Source organism: Pleurodeles waltl, chromosome 11 (assembly GCF_031143425.1).
Source record: "Pleurodeles waltl isolate 20211129_DDA chromosome 11, aPleWal1.hap1.20221129, whole genome shotgun sequence".
NCBI classification, from domain to species: Eukaryota; Metazoa; Chordata; class Amphibia; order Caudata; family Salamandridae; genus Pleurodeles; species Pleurodeles waltl.
The window spans coordinates 132,866,633-132,887,314 of record NC_090450.1 but is presented as its reverse complement, the minus strand read 5'-3'; the positions used below and the strand labels follow the sequence as shown (position 1 = coordinate 132,887,314).

The 20,682-nt window shown below is 42.9% G+C and overlaps 1 protein-coding gene across 2 annotated transcripts in view; it reads left to right on the top strand.

The window, feature by feature from the left end:
* Window positions 1-20,682, top strand: part of GFM1 (G elongation factor mitochondrial 1) — a 178,203-nt gene that overhangs the window by 35,155 nt on the left and 122,366 nt on the right. For both annotated transcript variants that reach the window (XM_069213272.1, XM_069213271.1), the window contains exons 4-6: window positions 185-389; window positions 1,140-1,256; window positions 7,472-7,622. In XM_069213272.1, the coding sequence (XP_069069373.1) occupies window positions 185-389; window positions 1,140-1,256; window positions 7,472-7,622 (473 nt within the window). The remainder of the gene's footprint in view (window positions 1-184; window positions 390-1,139; window positions 1,257-7,471; window positions 7,623-20,682) is intronic.

The window sequence follows — 20,682 nt, the reverse complement described above, 5'->3', positions numbered from 1 at the left end:
GGTCGTTGATTGTACATTTGCATTGTTTGCAGACTGCCATTGAAAAAGTTAAAATGTTCATTTTAATACAAGTAAACTTTTACACATTGCTCTATTCATTCTGTTCCTTTTCTTTGTGTAAGTTATTCTTTTTTTCTTTTTGCTTTATACCTTAAGTCAGTCTGCAATGCACTTTCTCTTGCAGGACATGTGGATTTTACAATAGAAGTGGAACGATCTCTCAGAGTTCTTGATGGAGCAGTGCTGGTTGTGTGTGCTGTTGGAGGAATCCAGTGCCAGACTATGACTGTAAACCGACAAATGAAACGCTACAATGTCCCTTTTCTTACCTTTATCAATAAATTGGATAGGGCAGGTGCCAACCCAGTCAGGGCAATGCAGCAGCTGAGGTAAGTATTGAACTTGTGCATGTGTAAGAAAAGCAAAAGATTTTCTTAGGCTCTTTCAAAGTATCACTGCACCTACATACACTTGATCACCGAACCTCAATCATTTTAGTTTCTCTTTTCACTTTTTTTGGCTGATGTGGGCCAGTGATATCCAGCACTTTGGTAACATGTTTTGAAGTCCATGCTCCTCCAGCTTTACGTTCTATCACGTGGTGTGACAGCCTGACAACCTTTTTAACAAGTGACTATTAGTGTCCATTTTTATCCATAATTTTAGATCTGTAAGCAGAAATAATATTGATCCTGTTAGGTTTAAATACAAAACATTTTTTGCCAGATTTTCTGCATCCCCACAGACACAGTAATGAAGTAGGTCTCTTCAGGGATTGCCACATTTTGTTCCCCATACTTGTCAGTGTAATTTAAAATGCATTACTGATCTCTTTTGGGCTTTGCACAAAGCCCAATTCTCAACCCGATTTGCATCATGTGTGAACCTCCCAGTTCAGATCTAATCAGTCAGGCCGACTGACTAAAGAGACACTGCTTATAAAGATTTGTTACTGTGTGTTCTTACAGCTAAATAATTCTCTCTTGCTTAGCAAGTCTATTCCTGTTATTAGATGCCTTGTAACAAGCATGTTCTTTTATATTATGTTTGGCTCACCAAAATGTATACATAATAATGCTTGAACGCTAAACTAGAAAGGTGTTAACACTTTTCTTAATCCTACTTATTTAATATTTTAGAGCCAAGCTAAATCAGAATGCAGCCTTTGTTCAGATACCTATTGGCCTTGAGAACAACCTCAAAGGAATTATAGATCTTCTGGAGGAGCGTGCCATATTCTTTGACGGCCAGTTTGGGTAAGTGATCAATTCGGATGCATTACTATGGAAACTGTAGAATAATTTCAAGTTGTGTATTTTTTGATAACCCAATCAAGCAGTGTTTACAAACATTTCCTATTTCTGTTTATGTGACAGGTTCCAGTAATTAAAATAAACTACTGATATTTGTTTGTGATTCATTGTTTCAAAGTGGAGGCTATAGTCATGTTCAAGGTTTATTCAGGATTACAGTAATGATGAGATGAGCTTCTCTTACAAGCCACAGTTCCTTATTAAACTGTTACGCAACATGAGACTTTATTTTTTAGGAAAATGTTAAAACCCTTTCCCCTTAAGCTGCCTTTCAAACTGTGAATATTAAAGCCTGCTTTTATTCACCTATTATTTAAATGTTCTTGTAATTGAACTATTTTCCTTTTTGCACTGTATATTAGATCCCTTGAACACATGATCGTGTTAAAAAAATTGTACTACATTGGTTTGGGGTAGAGAATCCACATTTTGCAACGGCAGTAGTCAATGGGATCTATATATATTGAATAGTTTTATGTATTTATTCGATGCACACTCTTAACTGTTGTATTGAAACGTGTATGCGTGTGTGTATGCAACAACATAAAAAAGCTCCTACTAGCTCAGTGTTTTCATATGTTGGATAGCTCTCTACTTGGATTTTCTGGAATGTTTTGGCATGGTGAGTGCTTAAATATATGAAAAACTGCAGAATACAGTTTAGCACACCTACGTGTGGCCCTGGCCATGATTGGCTTACTTTTCCTCTTTCTCACTTTCTGGGAAGGGCTATAATGTGTGCTGCTGTTACCTTTTCTTAGATTACACTCTTTCACACTCTTTTTATATTTAATAAATGTTGCATACCATACACTTTCCAACCTGGATAATTTTTAGAACTCCACTATGAATTATGCCATTCTAAAACATAGACTCTAAAATCTTGATTCTCCTTACAAAGAATTGAGTTTTGCTTTCTTACACCAAAAAGCAGAGAAGTATGACTTTCTCAACCTATGTGGAAGCATTGTTTTCTTGAGCCTTAAGGTAAGACACTGCACTGGTAGTAAGAAGTCGTAGAGCAGACTTCAGGATTTGTTTTTTAAGGCAGGGTTGGTCTGGAAATTAACTTTGAGTTGAAGAGGGCAACAACAGTTACCCCTTTTTCTTCTATTCACTAACTTGTTCCTTTCCCCTTTAAATCCTTTCCTTCGAGATCTTAATCCTGTTCTGTCCAAAGAGGTTAGACACTTTATTGTGGTCAGGACAAATTTGTTGCATGTGGGCATAGTAATGGAAACATTTCTGAGTTCAGTCTGTGTGTCCTGACTTCTCCAAAGAGAAGGTGGCACTCAGCGTGGTGAATTACGACATGAAGGATCCTGATCTCAGGTAAGTGATCATTATTTATTTGTTCTCTACTTGTACCCTGGTATACAGTTGAGGAAGAAGTCTATTGTAGGAGGCCTCCCAAGATTAGGTCTACGATTAGGGATGTGGCTTATTGAGCAAATGCATCAACATCCTGCAGAAGACGCCTTTCTAATGTCGTCAATGACGGCTCTTAATCTCCTGATTCAAGCAAGAACAAAGGGGTGACAATGGACCTATTCTCTTCTGGTCTTATGTAGTGAAACTCCTTTAACTATGATTGAAATGAAATCATAACCCCACACCCCGAGCACTGGCCACTTATCTTGTCTCAGTCCCCGTCCCCATCCAGTGGGTTTGCAGGTTTATATGGTTCCTAAATTATAAATGTGATTTATGTAAATCCATGTTTTTCACAGTCAGCCTAACCTTGAAGTAGAACTTGGCCTATCTATGGTGTCTAATCTTTAACCCCTTTAGTGTGCACTTGGGGCTCCATAACTTTTTTTCTCGATATGGTACCAGCACCAAATTTGCGTTATTTTTTCCCAGCATCCAGAGGAATCTAACAGTACCCAGGGTTTGTGGATTCCTCTAGAGGAGACTGAAAACGGGGGCAAAATTTAGCATAATTTTTAGTGGTTTTCTTAAAAAAAAAAAAGATTTAAAAAAACGGAACGGTTTGCTGCGCTGAAGTCACCATCTTCCCAGCTTTCAGGAACATGCAGAGTTGAATTAAAAAAACCTAATTCTGTATCACAGTTTTGGCATTTTTCCAAGAGGTCGCCTATTTTCCCAACTTTTTGTGGTTGTAGTTTGTGGTGGAACCCATAGGTGATTCAGAAAAGCTATACATTTCTGAAAACTAGACACAATTCTGAATTCAGCAAGGGGGCATATGTGTAGATCTCTCAGGATTTTTCCAAGGAAAATAACTGTTGAAAATTAATTGGAAAGAAATGGGCACTTGTGCCAACATTTTTATATGTACCTTTTTGTCACAATGGCAGATTGACAAAATCAATATACCATTATGTCCACTAGACCTCTCTGGTTGAGCAGAAATATAGGATTTGTTGGTTCTCCAGGAACCTAACCCAGAGCAAATTACTTAGCTGCACCATTCATACAATGGGTTTTCATTGAGTGCTGAGAATAGACCAATCCGTATAGCGAAATACTCAGAGGGAAAAATAGGTATGAAGGAAACCTGTGTATTTCCGAAATGAGCACATGGTATAGAGTTTAGGAGCAGTGGTTATTTAAACATTTCAACATTTCGAAATTTGTGGGTACCCATACTAACAAATGATTTGGAGGGTATTTTTGAAAATGTATTCTTTCTTATACATTGGTTTACATTTGAAATGCACAAATGCAGCAAAACCTAATGGTAATATAAAATGTTCTATTATTCTATGCACCCACAAGTCTCCCAATAAAAATGTCACCTCACTTGTGTGGGTAGACCTAATGTATGTGACAGGATACGCCACATGGGTGCAGCACATTTTTCCACTCAAAACTGACCTTCTTTTTCCAATGTGGGTAGCTCTAGACTTTGGACCCTAGCTCAGCTGGCACCCGGGGAAACCTAGCCAACCTCAACATTTTTGAAAACTAGACACTTATTGGGTATCCAAGGTGGGCTGACTTGGGTGGCTCTCACTACCCTTTGTTACCCAGAATCCATTACAAACCTGAAACCGTGACAAAAACAACACATTTTCCTCACTTTACTGTGATGGAAAGTTCTAGCGTCTTTGGGGAGCCACAAACGTCCTTCCGCCTGGCATTCCCTCAAGTCTACCGATTGTGTGGGTAGACCTAGTGCCCACGATAGGAAACTGCCCAAAACGCAACATGGACCCTGCACATTTTTACAATCAAAACTGACCCTCTTTTCCCAATGTGGGTAGCTTTAGGTTTTGGACCCTAAGTCAGCTGCCACTTAGGGAAACCTAGCCAACCTGTACATTTCTGGAAACTAGACACCTAGGAGTATTCAGGGTGGGCTGACTTGCATGGTTCTCACCACAAATCAATCAATCAATCCTTTGTTAAGCACGCTACTCACCTGGTAGGGTCTCAAGGCGCTGGGGGGGCGGGGGTGCTACTGCTCGAAAAGCCAGGTCTTGAGACACTTCCTGTAGGTCATAAGGTCTGAGGGTCTGAAGGTCATAAGGTCTTGGGTCAGACGTAGATTGATGGGGAGGGAGTTCCAGGTCTTGGCGGCGAGGTGGGAGAAGGATCTGCCGCCGGTTGTGGTACGGTGGATGCGGGGGGGACGGTGGCGAGGTTGGCGGAGTGGAGCTGGCCTGTCGGGAAGTGGAAGTTGAGACGCTCGTTGAGGTATGCTGGGCTGGCGTCGTGGAGGGCCTTGTGAGCGTGGATCAGGAGTTTGAAGATGATCCTTTTGTTGATGGGGAGCCAGTGGGGGTCTCTGAGGTGGGCTGAGATGTGTTTGTGGCGAGGAAGGTTAAGGATGAGTCCTGCTTAGGCGTTCTGAATGAGCTGGATTTTTCCTCTGGAGCTTGGCCGTTGTTCCCGCGTAGAGTGCATTGCCGTAGTCCAGTCTACTGCTTACGAGGGCGTGGGTGACCGTTCTTCTGGTTTCAATGGGGATCCATCTGAACGTCTTGCGAAGCATGCGGAGGGTGTTGAAACATGAGGATGAGATGGCGTTTATTTGCTGGGTCATAGTGAGCGATGAGTCCAGTATGAAGCCGAGGTTGCGTGCGTGGGTGGTGGGAGTTGGAGCGGCTCCTAGAGTGGCAGGCCTCCAGTAGTTGTCCCATGCTGATTTGTTGGATCCGAAGATGACGATCTCGGTCTTACCCGAGTTCAGTTTGAGGCGGCTTACCTCCAAGTTGACGATGGCGTGAAGTCCGTTGTGGAGGTTGGTCTTGGCGGTGGCGGGGTCCTTCGTGAGTGAGAGGATCCATTGTGTAATCCGTGTAGGAGACGATGTTAAGGCCATGGGGTCGAACTATGTTGGTGAGCAGCGTCATGTAGATGTTGAAAAGGGTGGGTCTGAGAGAGGATCCTTGGGGGTACTCCGCAGATAATTTTACCCAGAATCCTTTGCAGACCTCAAACTATGACTTAAAAAAAAAGCACATTTTCTCACATTACTGTGATGGAAAGTTTTAGAATCTGTGGGGAGCCACACACTTTCTTCCACCCAGCATTCCTCCAGATCTCCTGATAAAATATGCTTCGTCACATGTGTGGCTGAGTTCCTTCACCAGAACAAATCAAACTGAGGTCAAGGAGGGTCCCTTTTCAAGGACTCCGTTGATATTAGTTTGATCAGTTCCTGTTGTGGGCAGTAGACCCAACCACAGAAGTGGGGCAGCATATTGTTTTGGGACAAGTGGAGAAACGCTGGGTGGAAGGAATTTTGTGGTTTCCTTCTGATTCTGGAAGAATATGGCACAGAAATTAAAGAAAAATGTGTGACTTTGGTCACATTTTGAGGTTTGCAGGGCATTGTGGGTAAGAAAACTTGTTGGGATATACACATGTGCGAGTGATGGTTCAAAATGTAACATTTTATTAACAAGAGATTTTACTTAAATGAAATACTGTTAATTGAAAGTAAAAAAAAAACTGAAACAATAATTCACAGCTTGTGAGCTGTAAAGACACACGCACCCCTCCCCTCCCCCATACCCCTCTCTCTCTCTCTCTCTCTCTCTCTCTCTCAGACAGACAAGACAAATATTGCTGCACAACCATCTATTTCATCAAGTACACACACATACTGGTTGAATTTGGCTCAAGAGTGAGTAATGGTTAAAAATGTTAAATTTTATTAACAAGAGAGTTCACAAAAATGGAATTCACTGTTAATAATTGACTCCAAGCTTGTGAGCTGTAAAGCAGCTTCAAGGCACCAACCTCTTTACAGTCCATTTAAACCTCTTTCTCACGTGACACACACAAGACAATTCACACTGCCAGTCGTGGGACGAGCACATTACAACACTCAAATCAACAGACCGCTCCATTCAAGGGCCCATCACTTTCATATGCCCACATGACCAGCACAGCAATCACACGGGCTGGTGGCTGATGGAGTGTGTTGACTGGCATTTGGCTAGCAGTCTGTGTAGTGACCAGGAGCAGTTTCCTTGAAGAATAAAGGTGGAATGGCTTCATGAACAGGTACCCCCTAATCATCTTTCAGTACATATGTGGATTATTTGTACTTTGTGGAGGATCTAGTTCAGGTCATTTCAGAGCTTGGCATAGTAGCCTAGTTTGCTTGACAGTACACTGGACACAGGAAGCCTCCAGTAGAGGTGTGCATGTAGACCCAAATTGAGGTCAAGACTGAGGACCTTTTAGTATACCCAGTAGGTTGGTGTAGTGGTCTGGGTTTTTATTAAGTGTTGTGAACCAGTGTCCAGGCCTTAACGAAAAGTTCTATAACAAACCGGGACCGAATGAATCTTCTTAAAGTACATCTTACAGCCCCCTGCTGTTGCTTCCTTTTCTTGCTAATCCCTTTTGAACTTTTACATCGATTTATAAATGCTTGTTTCAGGTATACAGAGGAGAATTATTAGTGTGGTTTAGAAATCTGTGCTGCTATGTTTTGTGGCTGAGATTTTATTTGGCACACATTTTACCATAGTTTAGAGGCCTTAAATATATCCTGTGATAAGTTGTATCCCGCTTCAAAATGTTATAGGCTAAAAGTTGCTTATTTCAGCTGTCTCAAATCATATCCTTCTAAAGAACAAACCTATACTCACAGAATCCTACTTGGGTAAATAAGTTTGACTTTACAGTTGTGTGTTTTGTGTGCAACTCATGCCATTTGTATGCCTTGTTTGCAGGGAGAACATAAGAATTGAAGACATTCCTTCAGAATACCGAGTTGAGGCATCAGATCGTCGGCAAGAATTGATAGAATGTGTTGCTAATGCTGATGAACTACTCGGTGAGTTGTTTCTTGAAGAGAAGACTCCTACAACTGCTGATCTTAAGGTAAATGCATGTGAGAGGAGCTTGGATACCAATCTCTTTTTCTCTTGTTATAGACAGTGGGCTTTGATCTATTGATTAGTCTTGTTGCCTTAGTATTTGTTTAGATGTTTTGTAAAGCATGTCGAAGGCTGGAGATAATCAGAGCACTTTTGTATCGAGCAGCAGCATTTCATAAGTCATGTAGAGAATATATATGGAAACAAAACATGTTTTTGTGTGCACTGTACATACAGAATTTAATTTCTGGGTTATGTAGCAAAACATGTAATGGTGTATGCAAAACTGAAAAACAAAATACAGTATACCTGGCTAAAGTAAAATATAGATGGTATGCACACACAAACTTGTATAGATTTTGAAACTGTGTTCAGGCTCGCCAAAAGCAGTCCTTATCTTAGCTAAACCAGAAATTCAAAGGGGAATTAGGAATAACAGTCTGCCAGATGTTTCTATTTGTAGTTTGAAAGCCATCAATTGTCTTTAGTTGGAGGGTCAGTGGGCTAAAGGGAGAAGGGAGGAAAATGCCAGTCGAGGAGCAGTTGCTTCAGCTCTTATTGGTAAAAAAGGAAGGAGGAAATGATGCTGAATCTGGGGAGGTCAAAACTTTGGACGCCCAAACAGAGATTGATTTATTTAATGGCCTATTTTTGGTTAAAGATGGTGATATTGGGTGTCAGCTGTATGATTGGCAATATCCCTCTTACATGTTCAATCGTCTAGCCAGGTAACGCAATAGACCTGAGTGAATGAGTGTGAGTACTAATCCTACAAGTTTGTGCATTGATCTTCTCTGAAAGGAGATCTAATTCTGGGTGATAAGGATAATGTATGTTTGAAAATGTCACATCTAGGTGTAAGACTGGTTGCACCATGAAGGATAACTTTAAAGAGGCAATAAGAATAAAGCTTTTTTTGTGAAAGGTCAAATTTAGGATGATGAACTGTTGTCTCCGAGGGGTTCAAGATATAGGTTGAAGATTGTGAGTGCTAGAGTAAAGCCTCTGGTAACTTGTCAAAGTACAGGAGCAGGGTTCTTAAAAAGCTGCATACCTTGATCTGTTCAGATCAATTCAATCCTAGATTTAAACGAGTTCATACCTCAACTTGACCCTGGCGGTCGGACTGCTGCCAAAGTGGCGGTCTGACCGCAACATAATGACTGTGGCAAAAGTGCCACGGTTGGACCGCCTCCATTGCCAGGTTGCCGCCAGTCATCAGCCTTGCTGTCTCGGCAGTTGTAATCCGCCACGGTAGCCCCGCCATGCAAAGACTGGCGGAAAGGGGGTGCCAGGGGCCATGAATTACGGGCAGTGGAAAGCGCGACAGGTGCTGCTGCATCACCTTGGCGCCGGCTCGGTTACGAGCCGGTGTCAATGTCAAGGCCCTGTTCACTGCAGGGCCTACTGGCAGAAACACTGTTTCTGTCCACCTGCGGTGAATTCCTAATAGGGCCGACGGTGCTCTGGCTGCCAAACTCTTAATGAGGGCCTTTGTCTTTGATACCCATTGTAGGAAGTTGGCTCTGAATGCACTATTTCAAAGTAAGGAATAGTATGCACAGATTCCAAGGGTTCCCCTTAGAGGTAAGATAGTGGCAAAAAGAGATAATACTAATGCTTTATTTTGTGGTAGTGTGGTCGAGCAGTAGGCTTATCAAAGGAGTAGTGTTAAGCATTTGTTGTACACACCAAGGCAATAAATGAGGAACACACACTCGGAGACAATTCCAGGCCAATAGGTTTTTGTATAGAAAAATATCTTTTCTTAGTTTATTTTAAGAACCACAGGTTTAAATTTTACATGTAATACTTCAAATGAAAGGTATTGCTGGTAGGTACTTTAGGAACTTTGAATAATCAAAATAGCATATATACTTTTCACATAAATCACATATAGCTATTTTAAAACTAGACACTGCAACTTTCACAGTTCCTAGGGGGAGTAAGAGTTTGTTAGTTCTTGCAGGTAAGTAAACCACCTACGGGGTTCAAGTTTGGGTCCAAAGTAGCCCACTGTTGGGGGTTCAGAGCAACCCCAAAGTTACCACACCAGCAGCTCAGGGCCAGTCAGATGCAGAGGTCAAAGTGGTGCCCAAAACGCATAGGCTTCAATGGAGAAGGGGGTGCCCTGGTTCCAGTCTGCCAGCAGGTAAGTACCCGCGTCTTCGGAGGGCAGACCAGGGGGGTTTTGTAGGGCACCGGGGGGGGGGGGGGGACACAAGTTAGCACAGAAAGTACACCCTCAGCAGCATGGGGGCGGCCGGGTGCAGTGTGCAAACACACGTCTGGTTTCCAATGGAAATTAATGGGAGACCAAGGGGTCTCTTCAGCGATGCAGGCAAGGGGTAGGGGGGCGCTCCTCGGGGTAGCCACCACCTGGGCAAGGGAGAGGGCCTCCTGGGGGTCACTCCTGCGCTGGAGTTCCGATCTCTCAGGTCCTGGGGGCTGTGGGTGCAGAGTCTTTACCAAGCGTCGGGATCTGGGAGTCAGGCAGTCGCGGTCAGAGGGAGCCTCGGGATTCCCTCTGCAGGTGTCGCTGTAGGGGCTCGGGGGGGGGGGGGGCAACTCTGGCTACTCACGGTCTCGCAGTCGCCGGGGAGTCCTCCCTGAAGTGTTGTTTCTCCACAAGTCGAGCCTGGGGCGTCGGGTGCAGAGTAGCAAGTCTCACGCTTCCGGCGGGAAACGCAGTTGTTTTAAAGTTGCTTCTTTGAAACAAAGTTGCAGTCTTGGGTGAACAGGGCCGCTATCCTCTGGAGTTTCTTGGTCCTTCTAGAGCAGGGCAGTCCTCTGAGGATTCAGAGGTCGCTGGTCCCTGGGGAAAGCGTCGCTGGAGCAGTGTCTTTAGAAGTGGGGAGACAGGCCGGTAGAGCTGGGGCCAAAGCAGTTGGTGTCTATGTCTTCTCTGCAGGGTTTTTCAGCTTAGCAGTCCTCTTCTTCTTAGGTTGCAGGAATCTGAGTTCCTAGATTCTGGGGAGCCCCTAAATACAGAATTTAGGGGTGTGTTTAGGTCTGGGAGGGCAGTAGCCAATGGCTACTAGCCCTGAGGGTGGCTACACCCTCTTTGTGCCTCCTCCCAAGGGGAGGGGGTCACATTCCTATCCCTATTGGGGGAATCCTCCATCTGCAAGATGGAGGATTTCTAAAAGTCAGAGTCACCTCAGCTCAGGTTGCCTTAGGGGCTGTCCTGACTGGCCAGTGACTCCTCCTTGTTTTTCTCATTATCTCCTCCGGCCTTGCTGCCAAAAGTGGGGCCGTGGCCGGAGGGGGCAGGCAACTCCACTAGCTGGAGTGCCCTGTGGTGCTGTAACAAAGGGGGTGAGCCTTTGAGGCTCACCGCCAGGTGTTACAGTTCCTGCAGGGGGAGGTGTGAAGCACCTCCACCCAGTACAGGCTTTGTTACTAGCCACAGAGTGACAAAGGCACTCTCCCCATGTGGCCAGCAACATGTCTCGAGTGTGGCAGGCTGCTAAAACCAGTCAGCCTACACGGGTACCTCTAATGTGCCCTCTGGGGTGTATGTTACAATAAAATGTACACTGGCATCAGTGTGCATTTATTGTGCTGAGAAGTTTGATACCAAACTTCCCAGTTTTCAGTGTAGCCATTATGGTGCTGTGGAGTTCGTGTTTGACAGACTCCCAGACAATATACTCTTATGGCTACCCTGCACTTACAATGTCTCAGGTTTTGCTTAGACACTCTAGGGGCACAGTGCTCATGCACTTGTGCCCTCACCTATGGTATAGCGCACCCTGCCTTAGAGCTGTAAGGCCTGCTAGAGGGGTGACTTATCTATACTGCATAGGCAGTGTGAGGTTGGCATGGCACCCTGAGGGGAGTGCCATGTCGACTTACTCGTTTTTGTCCCCACCAGCACACACAAGCTGGCTAGCAGTGTGTCTGTGCTGAGTGAGGGGTCCCCAGGGTGGCATAAGACATGCTGCATCCCTTAGAGACCTTCCCTGGCATCAGGGCCCTTGGTACCAGGGGTACCAGTTACAAGGGACTTACCTGGATGCCAGGGTGTGCCAATTGTGAAAACAAAAGTACAGGTTAGGGAAAGAACACTGGTGCTGGGGCCTGGTTAGCAGGCCTCAGCACACTTTCAAATCAAAACTTAGCATCAGCAAAGGCAAAAAGTCAGGGGGTAACCATGCCAAGGAGGCATTTCCTTACACCCATGTGATTTCTTAGATTTTTTGTGGGTGCCCAAAGCAGAGTCCGCCTGAAAACGTATTTAAAAAAAAAAAAAACTGAGCTTATCAATCTCTTTGCTATCCCCACAATCTTACACGTTTTTGGCCATTCCCTGTCGCAGGCACTTGGCCCACTCACACAAGTGAGGAATAATTTTTATCGGGAGGCTGAGGGCAACAATGGTTGGTGGGAAATGTGAGGAAAATGTTTCTGTTTTTAGCTAAATTTGAGGTTTTGCAGGTATTTCTAGGGAAGCAAATGTTGGAGGATCTATGCAAGCCACAGCTCCCTGGACTCCCCTGGGTGTCTAGTTTTTAGGATTGTCTGGATTTGGTAGGTATTCCTTGATGGCTGCTGAGCCCAGGAACCAGGAACAAAAATGCAGGTTAACCCCTTGCAAAACCCGTTTGTTTTGTGATAAATAATTTAGATTTCTCCACAATATATTTTGGGTCATTTCCTGTCACAGGCACTAGGCCTAGCAACACAAGTGAGGTACCATTTTTATTGGGAGACTTGGGGGAATGCTGAGTGTAAGGAGGTTTGTGGCTCCCCTCAGATTCCAGAACTTGGCAGCAACGAAATGTGAGAAAAATATGCTTTTTAGACATATTTTGAGGTTTGCAAAGGAATCTGGGTGACAGAACTTGGTGAGAGCTCCACAAGTCACCCCATCATGGATTCCCCTAGGTGTTTAGTTTAAAAAAATTTACAGGTTTGTTAGGTTTCCCTAGGTGCCGTCTGTATTAGTCCCCAAATTCCTCAGCTAGGCACTTTGCAAATAACTTGTCAATTTTTACTGGAACAAATGTGATGTGTCCAAGTTGCATTTTGGGGTGTTTCCTGTAGCTGCCACTAGGCCTACCCACACAAGTGAGGTACCATTTTCATCAGAAGACTTGAGGGAACACAGAATAGTAGAACACGTGTTATTACCAATTGTCTTTCTCTGTATTTGCACCTGCCAAATGTAAGACAGTGTGTAATAACGAAGTCATTTTGAGAAATGCCCTGTAATTCACGTGCTAGCATGGGTACCCCAAAGTTCAGAGAAGTGTAAATAACCACTGCTTGTAAACTCCACATATTGTGCCAATTCCAGAAATCGATAGGTTTCCTTGATACCCATCTTTCACTCATTATATTTTAGCAAATTAATTGCTGTATACCCTGCACACAACAAAAACCCATTGCAAGGTGCAGCTCATTTATTGGCTCTGGTTACCTTTGGTTCTTGGTGAACCTAAAAGCCCTACATATTCCCACAACCAGAAGGGTGCAGTGGATGTAATGGTATATTGCTTTCAGAAATATACCATAGTTGGAAAAAGTTACAGATAAAAACGTAGACCGAAATGGCTGTTTTTTTTTTCAACTGAATTTCAATACTTTTCGTATTTCAACTGTAGCGTTGAATTGAAAAACGTTGAGGGATCTACAAAATGACCCCTTGCTGAATTCAGATACTTTAAAGAAACGTATAGCTTTCCAGGATCCACCATTGGTTTCACACCCATTTCTGTCACTAACTGGAAGGGGGTTGAAACCACAAAAAATAGGAAAAATGCGGTATGTCCCAGTAAAATGCCATAACTGTGTAGAAAAATGTGATTTTCTGATTCTAGTCTGCCTGTTCGTGAAGGCCAGGAAGGTGGTGATTTTAGCACCACAAAACCTTTGTTGATGCCATTTGCAGGGGAAAAAAACAGATGCTTTCTTCTGCAGCACTTTTCCCCCCATTTTTCCCAACATGTTACCTGTATTTTGGGTAATTTCTCGGGCCCCACCAGGGGAATCCACAAACCCTGGGTACCTTCAGAATGTTGGAAAGAAAGGATGCAAATGTGTCGTGGATAGCACATGTGAACAAAAAGTTATGGGGTCTAAGTGCAAACTATCCCAAACAGCCATAAAAGGTCTAGCATAGGATGAGGCTTAGTATCTAAGTGGTTAATCTTCTTAGTAAGCCAGGAGTTGTATATTCAGAGATCTCCAACTTATCTGAGAGAAGTCATATGGAAGGTGTACCCATTTTTCCTTTGGTAAAAAGCTGCATTGCAATTGGAGTCCAATTCCATGTCTTCAGATATGCATAGAGAAGGTTATGGTCTACATAACTAAACGAGGCCTGGAAGTCCACAAAGCAGCAAAAGAAGCCCATTAGTTCTAAGAAACTCATTGCAAACTTACAAAGACAAAGTGCTGGTACATTGTCGAATTACCACATTGAAACTCAGCCAATTCAGCACTAATTTTATTTTGGAAAGAGGCCCATTATTTTAATCAACAGGTCTTAATAGAAAAAATATATTTGCTGGTATATCCATCAGTAAAATCAGGAAATACGTTGCTTCCTGCTCCCTTGTCAATGAAAGGTTTAACAACTGCTTGATTCCAGTGGACTCGAATATTTATATGTATATATTTTATACACATACACACCCTTCTTGCTAGTGATACCCAGTAGGTAGGTAAAGGTAGGACCAACATTTCCCATAGACTAAGCGTTTTTTTTTTTTTTGCCTAACTTTTGCATTGTTTGACAAATCTTCACAAACATGTCAAAAGGACTGCTTACTGTAGCTGCTGTCTGGAAATTTTCATGGTCATTAGTCAAGTGGAGGGGGCTGAGAAAAGAGGGGTCGCAAAACACTTGCAGTGTCTGTGGGGATTTTACAATTTTTTGATACGGTTACAGCCCAAACCGTTTATCGGAATTACATCAACTTTGGCAGAAAGGTACATCTTGGTCTAGAAAGATCTCTTTTTGTGATTTGGTGTAAATCTGTTCAGGTGTTTTGAAGTAATTATAGGAAATAAAATATAGATCTATAGGGACACAGATCCCCCTGCTGGTGATCTGGGGGAAAAGCATGGCCCTGATATGGTGACCGCAACCTGAAAGGAAACTTGTGGCTGCCATTTTGTTTGTCGCTGGGAACTGGGAGTAAAAAATACAGTGGAAGAACATACAAGGGGTCATGATACAGGTATTCTGGCCCCAATGGCAGAATCAGGAGTCCCTGTGGATAGAAATTCGGCAGTTATACGGCACTGAGTTATTGTTTCTTCAGATAAGTATAACTATAAGTATAATCAAAACTAATACATTTGTAGAGTTTTGTGTGGATAAAACATGAACCTAACTATAAAGTCCCTGTAACCTTTGTTTGTGTCACTGAATAGCGATGTTTTTTTTAACGTAAAGTAATATATAATAATTACCATATGTTGATACAACCACTGCCACCACACACAGCCATTGACCTTTGGCCTTGCACAGTGGGGGTGGGGGTGGAGGTGGGTTTGGTGTGTGTATAAGTTTTTTTTTTTTCACATTGTTTGTTGGATCTGAAGACCTCACTGGAGATAGATAGATATATATATATATATATATATATATATATATATATATATATATATATATATATATTTCCATCCTAGTGGTGGTTGCCACTAGGTAGTCATAGTTGGGAACTAGTTTCAATAGAAAATGCTTTATTTTTTTTGTTGTTTTTTCTTTCACTTGCCTATGTCTTTGGCGCAGCTTGATGTATCTTTATGAAACTGTCCCAAAATATTTAACAGTCACGCTAGCTGTTTTCTGGAAAGTTTTAGGGTGATCCGGCAAACCGGTGCGGGGGGCGATCCCAAAACGCTTTTTCCTCATTCATTTTTCTATAGGGATTTTGAACAGGGATAGGGCCCAAACCACTTGACGGAATTGCACCAATTTGGCAGAAAGGTGTCTCTCGGTCCAGAAAGCGACCTCTTTGTTATTTGGTGTAAATCTGTTAAGTAATTTTAGAAAAAATAAAGAAAATAATAAAAATAAATCTATCTATCTATCTATCTATCTATCTATCTATCTATCTATCTATCTATCTATCTATCTATCTATCTCTATTTCTCAATATGCACACAAAGGCTTCGCTTGCTAACCTTCCCAATCTCGTGCTGAGATGTGATTGGCTGCCAACACTTTAACCAGAATGTGTTGGTAGCCATCTTGGGGCTCGGCTTCAACTGAGTAGCAGAAAAAAAGATGTAAAAAAACAAAAGGGGCCAGGGTAAGTACACCCTGACTCCTTAGCTCTGCTGTTAGGGTCCCAAAGGGACGCCTCCCTCCCCCACCCCCCAAGAGCAAAAAAGTATTTAAAAACAAAAAAAAAGAGAATTTGCCAAGAGTCTCTGTGGATCTGCCTTAAATGTAAACAAAAAAAATAAACAAGCAGAGATTCAGGCAGGGAAACAGAGGAAACCATGCTCTCACAGCTGCTTTAGCATCTCAGTCTCTGTGACGGTAATACCAGCTCCCACAGGAGGTGGGGAGCTGGCTGAGACTGCAGGGGCCATCTGGCTCCCCACGTGGTCCCCTAGATTGTGACTGGGTGCCCTGGGGGGCACCCAGGTCACATGGTTGAGCCCGGGGATGGGATCTTAGGCGGGCCATGCAGCCCCCCCCCCCCCCCCTTAAAAATAAATAATTAGGCTGGGGCATGGGGTCCCCGGGGCCGAGATCAGCCTGGGAAGGGGGGCAGTGATGTCCCCTTCCCCAAAAAAAGAAATTAAATATTCAGGCTGGGCCCTTGGGGATGGGGTCCCCAGGGACCTGAACGGCCTGGGGAGGAGGGTAGTGCGGCCCACATCCCGAAAAAATAAATATTTAGGCCAGGCCCGGGGAGATGATGTCCCCCAGGGCTGAGATCGGCCTTGGGAAGGGGCATGCCTACCTGCGGCTTAGTACTGCTGTGCATGGCCAAAGGCTGTACGCATTGTGGGGCTGGGTGGTTAGGACTGTTGGCCGCAGAGACTGGCTGCCAACCAGGCCCTGCAGCCATCCCCCTCTGCACCCAGGATGGTTATAAAGGTTGGTGCAGGCCCTGTGGCTAATCCCTGCTGTGCACAGCCAAAGGCCGTGTGCAGTGCGCGATCAGGGTGGTTATAGCGATTGCCCGCATGACCTGGCTGCAGCACAAGATTGGGCTGCTATAAGGGTTGACCACAGGGCCTGGCCACAGGCCGGGCTCTGCAGCCGAGCACGGCCGATGGCTGTGCGCAGTGCTGCTTGGTTTAACGTCTAGTAATGAAAATTACTTTACATTAAAAAAAAAAAAAAGTAGAAATTCATGGAAAAAAACTAAGGTTACAGTTGTGTTATGATTAGGCCCACATTTTAAACGTTCCAAACCATAGAAATCCATTAGTTATTTCAAGTAACTACAATTTGTGCCCCCGCCATGCACAGTTTTCTGCAAAATAATTTTACTGCAAATGTTACGTTGATATTATCAAATATGTCATGAGTGATGTATTAGGTGGGATAATTAGCAGTGGGCGCGAGTAATAGTTACCTTAGGGCACGAATTATAGTTACCTGAGAAACTAGAAAATAAGTTCTAGTTTCTCAGGTAACTATAATTCGTGCCCTAAGGTAACTATTACTCGCGCCCACTGCTAATTATCCCACCTAATACATCACTCATGACATATTTGATAATATCAACGTAACATTTGCAGTAAAATTATTTTGCAGAAAACTGTGCATGGCGGGGGCACAAATTGTAGTTACTTGAAATAACTAAATATAACAGGTGAATTTATATGGTTTTGTACATTTAAAATGTGAGCCTAACTATAATGTCCCGGTAACCATTGTTTTTTTTTAATGTGGAAAAAAATGTATATATATCCTACTGGCGGTCGCCTATTGGTTGTTATAGTTGGGACCTAGTTCCGAAGCAAAAAACGTTTTTTGTTTTGCTTAGAACTTTTGCGCCATTTAACAAATCTTCACAAAATTTTCAAAACTAATACTGAACTCGCCTCAGCTGCTGTGTGGACATTTTCAGGTAATCCATCAAGTGGAGGAGCAGGGAAAAAAAGGAGTCCCAAAACTTGTTTTCCCCATGCATTTTCCCATAGGGATTTTAGACACTACTACAACCCGAACCGCTGGACGAAATTACACTAAATTGGCCGAAAGCTACCTCTTGGTCCAGAAAGAACCCCTTTTGTATTTTGGTGTAAATCCATTCAGTAGTTTAGGAGGTATATTAATTTATTTTTGCTTTAATATTTAGGGACCTGGATCCGAGTGGATTTGCAGATCCATGTGCCAAAAGCAATATCATGATTGGCTGGCCGCAACCGAAGAGGAAAGTTGCGGCTGCCATTTTGTTAATCGGGATTTGGTTTCCAGTGGGAGAAATAAAATTGAAAAGTGATAGAAAGGATCAGGGTTAAAGGTACCTTGACCCCAATGCGACTAATGGACGGGTCTGTGAGGGACCCCTCATGGGCAAGAAATTGTCCAAAAATCTTTTTTTAAAGAGTGTGATGACCCTTCCGGATACTCATGGATTTGGGTGGAATTGCGGATCCAGACCCCAATTTAAAAAAAGAACACATACTCACTCACAGACCTATACACCTACGCTCACACACACCCAATTATACAACCACTTGCATACCCATGCAGCCACTCAAGGACCCTCAAAACCACTCACACACTCACAGATGCACACAGCACTCATACACTGAACTCACACTCACATCCACTTACGCACCCACACAGCCACTCACACACCCATATAGCCACTGACGCACCCATTCAGACCATCAAAACCTCTTGCACACCCGCTCTGGCACACACAGCATTCTGATACTGACTCACACATTCACTTACCCAAGCAACCACTCAAACAGCCACTCATAGATGCACAGAGCCACTCACCCACCCACCCAGGCACTCAAACATCTTTTCACACATCCACACAGCCACTCCACACCCACTCCCAAACCCACACAGTCACACACGTACCCACAACACACACCCACCTGCATAACTGCTCACACACCCACCTGCATAACTGCTCACACACCCACCTGCATAACTGCTCACACACCCACTCGCATATGCCAGCTCACACACTCAGAATATAGGGTCCGAAATTCACACAAAAAAAACAAAAAAAAAACGACGGTTACTGGGACATTATAGTTGGGTTCAGAATTTACATGCACAAAAGCATAGAAATTCAGCAGTTCTAGTTAGTTATTTCAAGTAAGTTGAACTTGTGCCCTAAGGTAACTAGAACTCGCGCCCTCGCCATGCACTGCTACTTATAACACATATTACATCACTCATGAAATCTTCTGTGACATCATTGATAATATCACTGTAACATTTCCAGTGAAATTATGGATGAGAAAGCTGTGCATGGCAGGGGCGCTAGTTAGTTACCTTAAGGAACAAGTTATAGTTACTTGAACTCACGCCCTAAGGTAACTGTAACTTGCACTCACGCCATGCATTACTATTTACCCCAGATATTACAGCACTCAAGACATCTTTTATAACATCATTAAAAATATTAATGTAGTCAAAATATTGAAGAGAAAACTGTGCATGGCAAGCCCATGAGTTAGTTACCTTAGGACACGAGTTATAGTTTCTTCAAATAATACTAACTATTACTGCTGAATTTCGGTGGTTTTGTACGTTTGAAATGTGACCATAACTATAACATTCCTGTAACCTTCTTTTTTTTTTTTTTTAAGTGAATATATATACATGTATGTCTATGTATGTGTGTATATGTATGTATGTATGTATGTATATATAATATATACCCCCCCCGTGAGCATTCTGTACAGAAGTGTACTCTAGAAAACTGTCGAGACCTGCAGCACGGGATTAATTCATGGATTGAATTACATTGGTGTAATTCAGAGATGTTATGGACTTTAATAGAATGTGTTCTACCAAATTACTCTCATTTATCAAGTGCTTACAAGACACATAATAGGGTTAAATATTCCATTAATCTAGTTTATTTTATCATCTCATCAGGGAGCAGTAATTGCACCAGAAGTATGTAAGGGCAGGTATATTGTAAGTCTCACTTTGCCTCAAGTGCCAGACTTTTGAACGGCTGAATTCAGTGACTGCAGCTGCTGTAAAGATGCAGGAGTTGAAAGTGCCAAAAAGTGGGTTAAAACGTGTTATTACTATTGAAAAACGGTATTCTCTAAATGTTTATATCGATATCTTGCAAATCAAAGTTTGAAAATGAGAGTTGAGATGTAGATAATTTGCTGCGCCTTTCTTTGTTACCATGATTACATTTCTTAATAAATATGAGAGTCAAAAATAATGGCTGATCGACCACTTCTAGTTGTAGGTATTTACCATCATCCCACTAAGGAAAGATTTAGACTGCTAAATGGGAAGTTGTGTACATTGTGAGATACACATCCATGCTTCAAGTAATTCAATGATTGCGGTGATAAATGTTGGTTTGTGTTTAAGTACCACCCTTGCAGTGGGATGCTGATAAATTAATCACCTCGGCAAGAGCAAATACTTGTACAGACTTGCTTGTAATACTAGGCCAATATTTTTAGTGGCCTCAAACCTTACTCAAAAGTTCTTATAATGAGGCATTTATGCATCGCTTCTTCACCCTCCACTCCCGGCCTGGGTTGCATGTGTTTGGGTTATTACTGCATAGTGTCTAGATGTTGGAATGTAGCCCAGAATACCCGTGTGCAGTAATTGTGGGACCCTAGTAGATTTATATTTTGTAATGAATCGTCCTTAAATATTACTGTTTATGGCATGACTAAAAAGATTGTGCTTTTTAAATGGTTCTGACAAAGGGCTGAGTGCTTAAAAATAGTTACAATCTACATATTGATCCCTCAAGCAAGTATTTAGAGAAACGTTGCGGCACATTACCTGCTCAAGTGGTGTTTCCTTTAAAATGTCTGTTAGAAGCCACTAGGAGGCACTGTTTTCATATAAATGTAATTCAGGTCACCTTTTCAAAAGCAAACACTTAGTGGTGAGTTCATATGTA